Raw genomic sequence first — 14,779 nt, 5'->3', positions numbered from 1 at the left:
CCTTCCCAAACCGTAAACTCATGTTTTTCCCTTCAATTCATGTTCTTGGTGTTCTTAGATCATTCATGTAAGGTTCCATTCCATTACACAAACATTAGAAGGAATTAGGGGCATCTAAACACCCTTTGGGGGTGTTCACGGTTTTTGGGATGATCTCCCTAAACCGTAAACACATGTTTTCTTGGGAAATGGATGATTTTTGAGTGTTAAACTCATCAAGAAGGGATCTATGCTAGTTGTCAAGGCTTAGAATGAACCAAGGCACACTTTGGCACCCGATTTGGAGTTTACGGTCCAAGAACACCTTGGACCGTAAACACCTTGTTCTTGGTGTTCTTCAAGGTTTTGACATGTAATCAAATCAAACAACTAGCTAGGAGAAGTATACTTATGTATAGGAAGCTTGATTGATCGATTTTGGTGGATTTGACGGGATGAATTTATGATAGTTGAGAGAGAATCCTTGGGTGTTCTTGAGGTGGAAGTTGGAAAAATGAGAGAAAATGACTAAGTGTCAAATTTATACCCTCGGGGGTTTGCGGTAAAAAACTCCGAGTTTTTGTCTGTAAATTCCAATTTTTTTGGAGTTCCGCGACTTACGCTAAACACGACAACTCTAAATTTTACTTCCTTATTTCTGGTTCTCTTGCCGAATATTATTTAAAATATTCCAACGGGCTTACATCCGGTCAAAAATATTTTGGGATAAATTTGGCTAATTTTTGACGTGCTTAATTAGGACGTTAAATCAAACGAAAATTTCGGGTTGTCACAACTCCACGTGACGATTACTGACACCGGAAATGGTGTTTATTCATGTCTACGATGGAACATCGTCATTCGAAAATTTATGAAAGTTAATCGCATCTACAATTGTGAGTTTAATAAGAGAGTCCAACGAAATTGTAAGTACAGTTGTCATTCAACGGATGAAACTCTATCATTGTGAGAATCAATTTTGACACTCCATAGATTTGAAGTTCAATGGAAAAAAAAAGTTTTTAATTCTTAAATAATTATATTAAATTAGCTTTTGTAATATTTTATTAAATTTTATAGAGTTGAACACATTACATAAAAACTTAATTAGGAAGAATTTCATATATGCCCTTCTTAAACATCAAAATATCATATTTACCCAATTTAATTTCTAAATATCATATTTACCCGTTTTAAACTTTCTAAATATCATATTTACCCTTCATGAAATTTCAAAATATCATATATGTCATTTTTAAACATCAAAATATCATATATGCCTTTCTTAAATATCAAAATATCGTATATGTACTTTTTTAAATATCAAAATATCAATGATAATATATAAAATATCCTCCATCTACAAAATGATAATAATCAACAACAAAAGTTAAACAATCAAAATATACATTACGTAGAAAGGGTTAAAGATGAATCTTTTTGTCTGTCAAAAGGTCGACATTCTAATAATTTAGAAGTTCGCATTCAATTATCATAGATGTAAGGATAATATGATTAAATTTCTTAATTATTATAATAATTATAATGTATTAAAATGATTATAAAATATTAAAAATATTATAAAAAAGAATTTGAGCAAATATGATATTTTGAAACTTAAGAAAGCATATATGAAATTCTCCCAAATAATTAAATAAAAAAATATGTGATTATAAAGTTCAATGTACATACTTTAAGAATCATCCTGCATAATATTTAAAGAAATTTCTTTTTGTGCACAACTCTTCTAAAGAAAATCCGGTGGATAAACACCATATATATGATGGTTTTATTTAGTGCACGAACTCTTCTTTAAAAGTTAAAACAATATGATACATCGACATTGACCCATTGACCATAACAACGAAAAAACTTAGTATTGGTTTTGTTGGGTCAGGGTAGAAGATGTCAACAAAATTTCTTTAATCATCCACATTCAAACTTTCTGGCGACATCACGAGCTAATTTATGGTGCTTACGTTACGTACAACATGAATGTTCTCTCCAGTTTACGTGATTGCCTGAGATGCAGAAGAGCAGCCTCCGCTGGTGACGATCCAGACGACGGTCGCCATGAATCATGGGATTTGTTTTTCGGCCTCAATACTCTTCAAGCTGCTACAGATTTCTTCTCAGAGCTCAATAAACTCGGTCATGGTGGGTTTGGCCCTGTTTACAAGGTAATCCTTTGTGCATTTTGAACTTCTGATTTTTGTCCATCTCGCTCTCCCGCTTGTGAAATTGAAAGTTCTAATGTGTTACTTTTCAAATTCAAAATGTAACTGAATAATTTTCTTTATATAACTCCAAGTCATTCCTGTGTCATTACATTTTGTAAGAAGATTCATGCCAATTTGAATGTCAAATTAGACTTCTTTTTTGGGGATGAACAGCGTATATTTTAGGGTACATTTGGATGTACGGATATGAAATCACATAAGAATCGTGAATCGATGGAACTCAAATTTCTTGAAATAAAACATAAATTTACTGTAAACCCACTCCTTTTGGAAATTCAAATTTTGTAGAAGAAAATCTAAATCAAATCTGAACATGTTTTTAATTTTTGTTCTTGACATAGTCTTATATCGTTATTCAGTTTTGACTTTCCTAAAATTTACTTCATTACTTCGATTCTGTAACTCTTATACACTGGACAAAGTCTTATCTATATAGTTATTATAATGGAATTTAATAAACTGATTATTAGTAAATTGTTCTATTGAATATTAACCAATTTAATACTAGAATTATTTGGAGATAAAGCTACTACTGTTTACTTGGTCAAAAGAAAATAAAGAAACACAAGTAGTTGCACAAATTTGAATTTTTGTTTATGTTTGCTTATATCAACGGATGTAAACGAGCGAAGTTGATCTCAAACCTAACAAAAATCGAACTTGGCTCGTTGAAAATTTGAAATTAAAAAGAAACTTGTTTGACAGTCTAAAAAAGTCAAGATTAACTTAATTGTTACTATTATTATTATTGTTATTGTTACTATTGTTGAGTGTTATTCTTTGTAAACATGGGTGAAGGGTTTATTACCTAATGGTCAAGAAGTAGCAATCAAGAAGCTATCACTCACATCAAGCCAAGGAGTTCGCGAATTCACCAATGAAGTGAAATTGTTACTCAAAATCCAGCACAAAAATTTGGTGATGTTATTAGGATGTTGCATAGAAGGACCCGAAAAGATGCTTGTATACGAATATCTTCCGAATAAGAGCCTTGATTACATTCTTTTCGGTAATTCCTATACCTTTTTGTACTTCCTTTGACATGTATTGGACCGAAACTAAAACGGATGTTATTGCGACAAATATTGCATATTTTTGTCCCATCCAAAAATGTGAAATCTTCAAAAACAAAAAATAGACATAAATACCTTGTCATCCTCACCATTGAAAATATTTGAAAATTTACTTTTTTTATTACAGATAAAAAGAAGTCGGGATCATTGCAATGGTCACAAAGATTTCAAATCATAATAGGTGTAGTAAGAGGTCTTCTCTACCTCCATGAAGAAGCCCCCATTAGGATCATTCATAGAGACATTAAAGCAAGTAATATATTATTAGATGAAAAACTAAACCCCAAAATCGCGGATTTTGGATTGGCTAGACTTTTTCCGGGTGATGATACGCATCTGAATACGTTCCGGATTTCTGGTACCCAGTAAGCATCTTCTCAAAGTTTAAATAAGTTAGACATAAGTTAGAAAGATTATATATATATATATATATATATATATATATATATATATATATATATATATATATATATATATATATATAACGGTTCACTTAAGATTAAAAAAAAAGGTAGAGATCTTGAGATTCAACCTTAGCCACATATTTCTCATTTACCGTTCTAATACTCCAGCGTACCGGTAAATGATTATATGGTAGAGAGGTATAATCATATAAGATTATACATGTTTATACGTATATGTCTAATCATAAATGATTATACATATATGTTTGTTCATAGATTGAGTAATCATAAATGATTATGACAATTGGTGGCAGAAAATGTGGTGGTGACAAACGTGGCGGTGGTATAAGTAGGTATAAGTAATGGAAGTGATAGTGTGAGGTCGACTGTGTCAGAGATGGTGGTAGTGGTGGTGGGGATGTTGGCGGAGGAGAAAGGAATGGGCGGCACTGTATAATCAGGTTTGCCGTGCCGGTACGCTGGAAAGTTAGAGCGGCAGATATGAAATACGTGGCTGAGTTTGAATCTCAAGATCTCTATTTTATTAAACAGCAAAATATTATAAAAATATTATATATGTCTAATTTAAAATCTAAATATGGTATTTACCCTTCTTAACCTTTACCTATTTATAATCAATTTTATATATTTTAAAATCATTATAATTTAAAAAGAAAAAGAAAGAAATAAATTTATAAATTAACCCTAAATATCAAAAACCCTTAATTGCCATAACCCCTTGATCTGGTCAAGTACGCAACAAGCTTTAATTAGAGCGCGTGGCCTTCTGCCTCTGTTTCACCATTGAATAAACTTTTCATCGTAAAAGGAGTCAAGGACCATGACCTGTAATCACAGAAATGTCAATGACAAACAGTGAGTAATCAATGATTTTCAACTAGTGATTAGAAATTATGATTAGTAATTTCGATATGCTTAGTTTGAGTCCATTTGGATTCTTAGCATTTCTTGGTTGGTGTTGCTGATATTCTTTTCCGTGAGTAATTAGTCAATTGAGTTTTTGTGGTCGTGATATTTAGTATTTGGAAATCTTCCATTAGCTCAATAGGGTATGACTGAATGTGATGTAACAGTCCCTTCACCACTAAAAATTTCAAGTTAATTATAAAAACATACGATGATATGAACTTATAAAGAAATAATATCTAGTTTAAGTACTCATGAAGGAGCATCTCACAGTTAATCATTTAGCTTGTAGTGATTTTGTAGTAGCAAAAGTTCAGAGTATAGGCTGATAGTTATGAAAAGATACATTGCCTTGGTTCTATTCTTGTTCACGCCAAAATTTCTGATGAAGAAAAATCACTAATCACCAATGTTGAAGATAAAACCTTGAATGAAAGGTAATAGAGAAAGGTTAAGGAGGATCTAGGGAAGAATTTGTTCAAAGTTAAGTTTATATAGACTATACGTGAGTAAAAGTGTGATAAAAAGTGCTTCCATTTGTTGAACAAAAGTGGTAGTGAGCTATTTGCTTAATTCTTGCAAACAACAATGGAGGTTTTGGACCTGTATATTATATTGTATATACGTGCTTGATCAAATGTGGGGTTAACCTAATCAGATAAATGGTTATGGCAATTTGGTGAATTCACTGTATGTCAAAGGGGTTTTGATATTTAAGGGCAATATGAATCTAGTTTTTCTTTTTAAATTATAATGATAATGATTCTAAATATATAAATTGATTATAAATTATTAAAAATGTGTAAAAATATTATTTTGGGCAATATGATTTTTTAAAAGTTAAAATACGATATTTAAATTTTAATTTGAGCAAATACGATTTTGTTGTTTAACCAAAATATGTACGAAATTCACCCTAGTTAAGAATGAATGAAGAAAAGAAAAAACATAAAATTATTCAAATTTTAAAATTGAAAAGATTTGTTGTTGAATACAGTGGATATATTGCACCTGAGTACGCGATGCATGGATACTTGTCCGTGAAAGCTGATGTATTCAGTTTTGGGATTTTAGTTTTGGAGATTGTTAGCGGTCGAAAAGTTAGTGACAAGTCAGATTTGTTAACCGATGTAAGTCAAAATTTCTCAACCATTCTATACAAAGTTACAAACCAACCTTCCACTATTGATTATTTCAAAAAATAACACGTGTTTTGACTTTTATACATAAACTTTCTAATTTCCATTGACCAAGTTAGCATAGACAAACGTAGCAGTTTTCGGTGTTATTAAATCTTATCTTTTTTTTTTTTTTTTTTTTTTTTAATGTATGATATCAAACTATAAGTTTTTACTATTGACGTAAATTATAGGGATATTTCATTTTTTAGATGAGACAAAAGCTTGTAATATTTTATCGTATGGATATCATTCCCAAATTCCCAATCACATCTTATAGATAAATAAATTTTTTATTCAAAAGTTGAAATTTCAGTATTAATGTTAGCTACAACACAAAATATAAACTATAATATAATATCGGGATAATGTCACTGTAGCACATCAAACTTTGGTCAATTATCCGATTTGATCATTAAAGTTATTTTTTTGCACTTGAGGCCATTAAAGTCATGTTTTACCTATCAATTAAATCATTTTGCTCAAATTTAGCAGGTTACCAGGTTACAAGGCTGATGTGGCATTTATAATTAGTTTATCTTTATTCTTTGTGAGTCACGTCATATAATCCATTTAGATAAATAACAATATACTTTTAACTTTTTAAAATTTAAAGAACCACCACCATGAGTGTTATTTTTTTTTACCCACATAACTAAGACCACCTTCATGAAACTGAAATCAATTTTGGTGGTTCCTCAATTAATTCAATTACACAGATCAATTACAACAAGAAAACTAAGAACGAATATTGATTTGGTGGCTAACTAGATATGCTACTCCGCCATCGACCTCTACAACCTCAAGCAAGAGCGTGTTCCTCCGATACCGTCTCGCCAAGGAGATCCAAGCCGAAGAACTGGAATTCAAGGGTTAATGGTAGAGGAGGTTAAGTCGCCGGAAAGGGTTAGTGGTGGAGGAGGTGGAAGTTACAGGGAGATCGTGTTGTGATTGGGGTTGGTTTGAGGAGACGATTGTAGCTTCGCCATATGATATTTAGGCCAGCAGTCGGAATGACCAAATCCCAAATCGGAAACCAATCATTCAAATACAGGCCCTATATTCTGATTTCTTCAATCTGTGTTCTTGAACAAATATACAAATACATGCCCTAAATTCCGATTTCATCAATCTCCCACCACCATTTTCATCAACCTTCTAACATCACCATCGTCAAGCTCACACTGTTGCCATCGTCCCTCTAATCCAAGCCCTAAATCGGTAGATCATCGGTGAGAGAAGTTCTTCATGTCTTTCATCTTCACCTTTTCTTTCACTGATGAACACGATGAACACCAAGTGTTCTTAGTGTTTGTATGTATAAGAAAGATTGGTCTAAAACCAAATGATTCCAGAGAAACAAACAAAATAATCCCCTGCCACTTACCTGTATATAAAGCCACCATCCTTGTCTCTCCATTACAACCTACCATTCACCAACAGACCATCCTTATTTTCTCTATACCAGTCACCATGGCCATTATCAACCTCTAAATTTCGATACCGAGAAGAAGAAAAATGGAATTTGATTCCTTGTTGCTGAGGATTCTCGCACATATGCAGAAAATTGTGCAAGAAGATGTAATGAAGGAGAGTACCTGACATCGTCGATTGGGAACGAAGAAAAGGGGGTGTTGTTCATTGACTGAGACCTTTGATCGATTGATAGAAGGAGATAAAAGAGCAATGTCGATCTTTGTTTTGCTTGGGGTAAAGGCTACGAACACAGAAGAAGCACAATCGGGATGCAGAAGCAACCACAAACACCGGTTGATTTTTGTGGTGGGGGAACCGGGAAGAAGACGTACTGTTCTTCTTGGGTAAAGGGTAGTGTTTTTTTTTTAATTTAGGGTTTTAAAGAGGGGAAAAAGCCACATATTAAAAAAAGAACAATAAAGCCACATAGACTTAGTGTAACCGGTGAAACCGGGTAAAATTTGGATAATTCCCCTATTTAACAGACAAAAAACGAGTTTAATGGTCTATTGTGTAAAAAAAATAACTTTAGTGACCAAATCGGATAATTGACGAAACTTTGATGTGTTACAGTGACATTTTCCCTATAATATCTCCTGTCTTGCGAACCTAATAATAATATAATACCAATTTTTTTAGCATTTTTTTATTGAAATTTATTGTATTTTTTACTTTGAAAAGTTTTAAAGATTCTGATTAATTTGAAAAAATGAATTAGTCTGTTTGACCTCAAAAACCAACATTATACTTCTGTACAACGTCAAATGACTAAAATATCTTTGTAGTATCTTACCAAAGTGAAACCCAAAAAAGGTTTACACTCTACACAAAATATATACAACTTAATTGTTGTAAATTTCGTCTGGACAAATGGAGGATTTAGTAATTTTCTTGATATTTTCTCATTTATCCAACTACATAATGCAGACATGGAGCCTCTTCCAAATAGGGAAGCAACTGGAGCTAGTGGATGAAAGCCTTGATTCATGTAGCTCAAGTGAAGCAGCAATGTGCATACAATTAGGGTTGTTATGTTGTCAAGCTGTAGTTGCAGATAGACCCGATATGAATGCCCTTCATATTATGTTATCAAGTGACTCTTTTACCCTTCCACAGCCCGGAAGGCCCGGACTTCAAGGCCGTGTGGGGCGGTGGACCACCTCCGATTCATCCGTACGTACGGGTACAAATGATAGCTCTATTCTTACTAATCATACAAAACCATCTACTGCTAGTTCTACATACGATTTTTCAAGAAATTCTATTTCGTATTCGTCTATAAATGAAGGTCGATAAGTTATTTTTTTTTATGTGAAAGTTGTAAAAGTAAATAGGTGAAAATCTATAATTGATTTACCTTTGGTATAATTGGCTAGGGTTGGTGTTTATCTTTTTAATTTGTGTAGTAAATTGATTTATCGTGTGAATATGTGATTCTGCATTAGTAAAGAGAAAGTTTGACATTTTCTTTCGTTGCATCTTTCATACTTTAGAATCGCAGATATGTATACATGTATTTATTTATTTATTTATTATTTATTTTTTTGTGGTAGTTCTTTCATTGTATGAAATCGTAACATCTTAGAATTTTTAATTAATTCACCAGAATAAATGTTTGAAATTGCCAAAATCACATGTAAATCCAAACCATAAAATTCTAGATTACAATGGAAATAAAATGCAACTAAATTTCACCTAGCTTAGAGCATAAAAAAAAGTAAAAAACCCTTTGGTGTTACACTTACAGGATGGGATGAACCTATATTGGGATTTCAAAAGGGGACAAACAAGACGGGATAGCCTCCCCATGTTACTTTTAAATGACGATGTAAATCTCCTGTTTCCCGACTCATACCATGTTTTATCTTCAACTAAAAAATGGCAAATATAAAACAAATATATGTCTAAACAAGTGTTTTTTCTTTCATTCTTTTATGACTCAGTGGCTATCAATTCAGGCTCCAACTTTAAGGCATAGAAATTTCATATTTCAGAGTTTTTTGAAGTGATGAAAATCACAAGGTAATATTTTGATTTCTAGAATTCTTTTATTAGAATCTTTTTTAGTGATTATGAAATATATCTTGCTCATTTGATTTTTAATTTTTTTATTACAATTTTGATACCCTTTCTTGGTGATTTGAATTGTTGAAATTGAAAAGTTCATTTTATGATTTCTAGATTTTTTTAGAAGCATATTATTGTTCTTTTTTCATGATAATGAAATATATATTGCTTATTTGAAATATGATTTTTTACGGTTCTAATGCCCTTTAGTGTTTGAGTTTCAAAATCTAAACCAAAATCGCAAATAAGACCGTCTCTTTCCATTCTATTATTCTACAATTTAGGACGCCTACTTGATTAAAGAAATATGAATCTGGATTGAAAAATATAAGAAGACACAAAAAGTTGAAGAATTTAATAAAACACAAGCAGAATCTATGAATAAGTTTATAACAAAAAATCAAAAAAACCTTTTGAAAAATGAAAAACAACTTGTTAATGAAGCTAATCTTGATGACAATGTTAATGCCAATGTTGATGATAATATTAATGCTGATGTTGATGATCAATGATAATGTTGATATTAATGATAAATCTTGATGTTAATGATAATGTTAATGTTGATGTAAATGATAATGTTAATTTTCATATTTTAATATATTTGATCCAAGAAATTTGGATGTTCTTAACTCTAACATAATAAATATTATATTATTGAAAGGCCTTAAAAGAAATTTATCTGTTATAAAATCTCTTAAAGTTAAATATTTAAGAAGATTTTTAGAAAGATGTTATACTAAAACTTTACCAAATGGGGAAATGTGATAGAGATTGATTTGTTTATTCTAAAGAAACTGAGAATTTATTTTTGTTGTAAAATATTTCGACAAGGGTGTGGAAATGATCAATTAGAAAATGAGCATTTTAAGGGATTGGTCCAATATTTCCTATAAGACAGGAAATTAAAAGAAAAAAAAATATATTTTGATGAGATTTCAAACGATACATCTTCTAGTGTTTCATAGTCCGCACAAGAGACTTTTAGGGTTGAATATTTTAAATGTATGGTTGATCAAGCAATTACCTCTAACTACAATGTTTGAACAATATCAACAATATGATAGTATTATGGTTTTTGTTTAATTCAGAAAAATTACTTCCATTAGATGATATAACCTTAAATTCTTGTTGTAAGTCTCTTGAAAATTCACTTAAGAAAGATAGAACAACCGGATATTGATGGAAATGACTTATATATTGAGTTCAAATTACTTCTATATCTCTTGCATAAGGAAAAAATAACAATTGATACTCTAAAGTTTTTAAAACGTGTTGATTGTTTTCCTATTACGTCTATACATATTAAATTATGTTGAGTATTCTTGTTACTGCTACATCTGCAGAACGGTATTTTTCCTGATTGAAGATTTTGAAGTCTTACTTACGATCTACAATGACCCAAGAACGACCTGATAGATTGGTTTTGATGTGGATTAAGCGCAAAAATTAGGATAAAGTTACTTATAAAGTTATTATTGAAAAGTTTATTTCATTGAACATTCGAAGGATAGTTGTTTTCAAGTTGAAGAAATTTTCTTTTGGTGTATTACTTTGAATGAAATTTTCAATTTATGTATTTTGCAATAGAAATGATAATTTATAATTTATTTTCTTAAATTTTTAGATCGTTCAAGTTTTACAACTTACTTTTTGTTAAATGGCACAAGGTCTCCAACAGGCCCGGTCCTGACGGTGGCAACATGGGAGTCGCCCATGGCCTATGTGTAACATCTGTTTTCTAGAATTGATCGGTTTAGGACATTATGGAGTCAAAAGCTTGGTTTTTGGGGAAACCGGTATCACGACGTAACTATAGAAAGGTCAAGACATGACAAGCGAAAGTAAAGAACGGTATCGGGACTGTGGTCACAACGTGACACATAGGCGGTCACGACATGAGGAGGTTGCATCCCAAGCCCATGATCTTTTAGGCTTTCCTTCATATTAAAAATCTTTTAACTCGATTTTAGGGTTCATCACCAACCTCCATCACCCTCAAACCTCAGAAAACGCTAACTTTATTATCTCTTGGTGGTTCATGGCTCACTTTGGTGCTTATGGTAGCTTGAAGACAAAGAAGAAGGTGTTCTAGAGTGTTTATCCAGCAAGGAAGCCTCATCCTCAGTCTCTTTTGCACATTCTTGTAACAACCTAGGAAATACGTCACAAACCACCATTAACATTTAACGATAGGACGTCAGAATATAATAAGAACAACCTTGTAACCACTCGATATATTTTAATATATTCAAAATTCTCATCCTTAATTACGTCAACATTTAGGATTAAAAATAAGAGCGCAAAAAAGTCGTGTCACTATGAGAGAAAGTTAGCACATTTAGACACTTTAGCTACCGTGATTCTAGAAATATAAATTTCGTAAAAAATCCGACATAGTATGGGTGAGATATGACATTTATGGTAAAAAGAAATCTACCGTAATTAAAAAGTTAAAACGACGAAAACTACAAGGAGATTGGTTAGCTTTTGGAAAAGTCACCAACTAGACAAGTGTAGTACTACTTAAAGTAGGAATTATGAGGCAAGGAACGCTTAAAACGGACATCACGTGTACTCGGGTGAAGCAGGACCCAAGGAAGGTTGTTGCCCCTTCATGCAAGAGGATGGCGTCCCTACCAGCATCATCAACAAAGATGTTGTTTGGATGCCCCATATATGAGCATGGATGCATGAGGAGGCTATTGGATCATAGTTCTAGGTGGAGAAGTCATCCACTACACCTCTTCTACCCGGGGATACTCCTGTGGAGTAGGCCATCTCTCTTCTGGTGCCACGTACTGCTCATCTCCCTGGCCGTATTGGAGCGATGAACACTGAGTTCTTCTTAATAAGGATGAATTTGATAAAGCTCATGAAGAGGGTGCATTACTTGGAGGAGGAGAGAGACAAGATGAAGATGCGAACTTTACTCGTGCAGGATCAGCTACAGGAGGCACGTGATGATGCTCAGTTCCTCCGCCAGGTGCTAGAGGAGGTGATTAGCCACACATATCTGATTGGAGCTCCAAGTGGAGTGGGTGGAGTCTTGAGTCTCTCTTTTTGATATCTAGCTAGAGTTTTTATATAGACAGTTAGTCCAAATGATGGCACTTCTTATAGTGTACAGTGGTTTTTAGTTTTCTTCTGTTTTGACCCTATAATGGTAGTTAGGAGTGATCTGGTGTCACACCCCTAAACTGAGACGGTGGAAACATTCAGGGGTGGAGGACGTCATGTATAGTATCATAACAACGAGTAATATTAAAACAAAGCAACAACATCCATGGTATTGAAAATATAGTAATAACATTTGTGCTCTTAATAATGTTTTATGACACCAAAATGTATAGCAAAATAAAAGACGAGTCTTGAATATGCTCCATCTTCTTAAAAACCTGTTAGAGTGTACCTGTCTACTGGTTCCCTGAGAATACAAGTTATTTTGAAAAGAGAGTATCAACATTTATGTTGGTGAATTCATAAGCCTTTAGTATTAGAAATCTGTCTTTGTTCCTTGAAAATGTTAGTATGTTTCTCCAGAAAAATCCAATATGTTTCTATAGTAAATGAAATGTAGTCTTAGGCCTTAAGACCAAAGTGTATGTTTATCGTGCTTGAAAATAGTGTATTGTACTTGTATGAAACCTTTTGTATGTATGTATTGAAAAGTAATGTAATGTAGTCTTATTACTTAAAATAAAACCATTGAAGTTAAGTGTGTACCGTAAACCAAAATGTTTAGTTAATGCTTATTGTGAGTGAGATTATAACCATGCTAAAATGACATTTGTCACCCCAGACCTGCCAGTCTAACTGTAGCTATGTAACGACCGAAAAATTCCAACCAATTTAAACTTTTCAAAAACAACCCATTTTCTCAATGTTATTACAAAAAGGTTTTCAATACAATTATTATCAGAGTCTTCCCAGAATCACAGCATGAAACGAAATCATGAGGAGCGGTACGATCACGCCTTTGCCTTGCCATGGTCTCCTGAAGAACCTGAAATGCATTAAACCACAACTGTAAGCCCGAAAGCTTAGTGAGATACCCCCAAAATACCAACCACATATACCATACACACATAACATGCCAAATCATATCCGATCATAGAACAGCTATACACTTCGGGTCTACTGTGTGACTGATCCGCCGCACTGGCCAACAGTCCACCTGGTCCACCCTTCGAGTCTAGCCATATACATCAAGTCTGAAGTGTGATTGGTCCGCCGTTCTGGGCCTTCAATCCACCTGGTCCACTCTCTGAGTCTACAGTATGACTGGTCTGCCCGCACCGGGCCTTCAGTCGGCTTGGTCCACTCTCCGAGCTTCGGCACGTCTGGTCCGCCCTCTTGGGGCCTACAGCATATTCGGACCGCTCGTTGGGCCTTCGGGACAACCGGTCCGCCCTGGTTATCTTGGCCTACAGCACAAAGCAGGACCCGCCTCAACCCAACCCCAATCCAACAACCATGTGCACATAAACATACAATCATATAACAATTCACAGTCAACAAGACGATCTAGCAGATCACATAACATATCATCATCCTAACCAGGATACCGACCTAACCGGTCACTAGCATAGCATCATCCCACATAACAGGATACCGACCTTAACCAGGTCTCTAACATATACCATCCTAGCTACCAGGATGCAAGCATATCAAAGCAATAACATAACAACAAATACTTAGATCTCAATCCGATAAAGGGCCGGCCTTGGTGCCTTAGACCCTGTTGATATAGTAAGGATAACTCACCTTGCCACTGCCGAAACTCTGAACTGAAGAAGCAGATTCTCGAATCACCGACTCACCGAAAATCCCAAACTAGCCAACATAGCACAAATAATCATTAGGCTAAGCACAATACCCTTCCAAGGATAAATTGACAAATTTACCCTTAACTCATTCCGGCCCAACACTGGATAAGCTCTCAAGCCCACTATTGGCCCAAAGTCCAAAAGTCCGAAGCAAAGCCCACTATTGGCCCAATTTACTAAATTGGGCCCACCTCACCAAATGGGCCTAGACCCATGGTCCAATCTAATTAATGGGTCCACAATATTTTATCCATAATGTCCAGTCACGGTCCAAAATCCAGCAGCCCAATAACAGCCCAATCCCTAAGGCCCAAAATGAAAAACCCAACTGAGGGAGTACGTTGGGCGTACCCTCCTTGGTATGCTGGGCGTACACGCTGATTCGCAACTGGGGATCGGGGCACTAACCCACTACGTGGGGCGTACTCCTAAGTTACGCGGGGCGTAACTTCGATGCTCATTAAGTCCTCATAACTTCTTAATGGTTTAAGCTCTTAAGCCCAAACTTCAGATCCTTAGGCCAAATATGCCTAAGATTCATAAAGTCTCAAACTTTATCACTTGGGACGTCCATAAAGCTCTTAATCCGTTAAGACCTACTTATCTCAC

At 34.0% G+C, this 14,779-nt stretch overlaps 1 protein-coding gene across 2 annotated transcripts; it reads left to right on the top strand.

Moving 5' to 3' along the window:
- Positions 1-1,803: 1,803 nt before the first annotated feature.
- On the top strand, positions 1,804-8,819 carry LOC145068618 (cysteine-rich receptor-like protein kinase 10). 2 transcript variants are annotated; one of them, XM_079015610.1, is made up of 5 exons: positions 1,804-2,159; positions 3,018-3,228; positions 3,420-3,657; positions 5,621-5,753; positions 8,205-8,819. In XM_079015610.1, exons 1-5 carry the CDS (start codon positions 1,971-1,973, stop codon positions 8,571-8,573), a joined length of 1,140 nt encoding a protein of 379 aa, XP_078871736.1. In that variant the 5' UTR covers positions 1,804-1,970; the 3' UTR covers positions 8,574-8,819. The 2 variants fall into 2 exon arrangements, with proteins under 2 accessions (XP_078871736.1, XP_078871737.1); XM_079015611.1 differs by lacking the exon at positions 8,205-8,819 and adding an exon at positions 6,573-8,189.
- The last annotated feature ends 5,960 nt before the right edge of the window (positions 8,820-14,779 follow it).

The sequence above is a fragment of the Lactuca serriola genome, chromosome 8 (assembly GCF_051521515.1).
Source record: "Lactuca serriola cultivar US96UC23 chromosome 8, Lser_US96UC23_V15, whole genome shotgun sequence".
Lineage (NCBI taxonomy): Eukaryota > Viridiplantae > Streptophyta > Magnoliopsida > Asterales > Asteraceae > Lactuca > Lactuca serriola.
The sequence above is the reverse complement of the archived record's forward strand: the minus strand, read 5'-3'. Positions and strand labels throughout refer to the sequence as shown.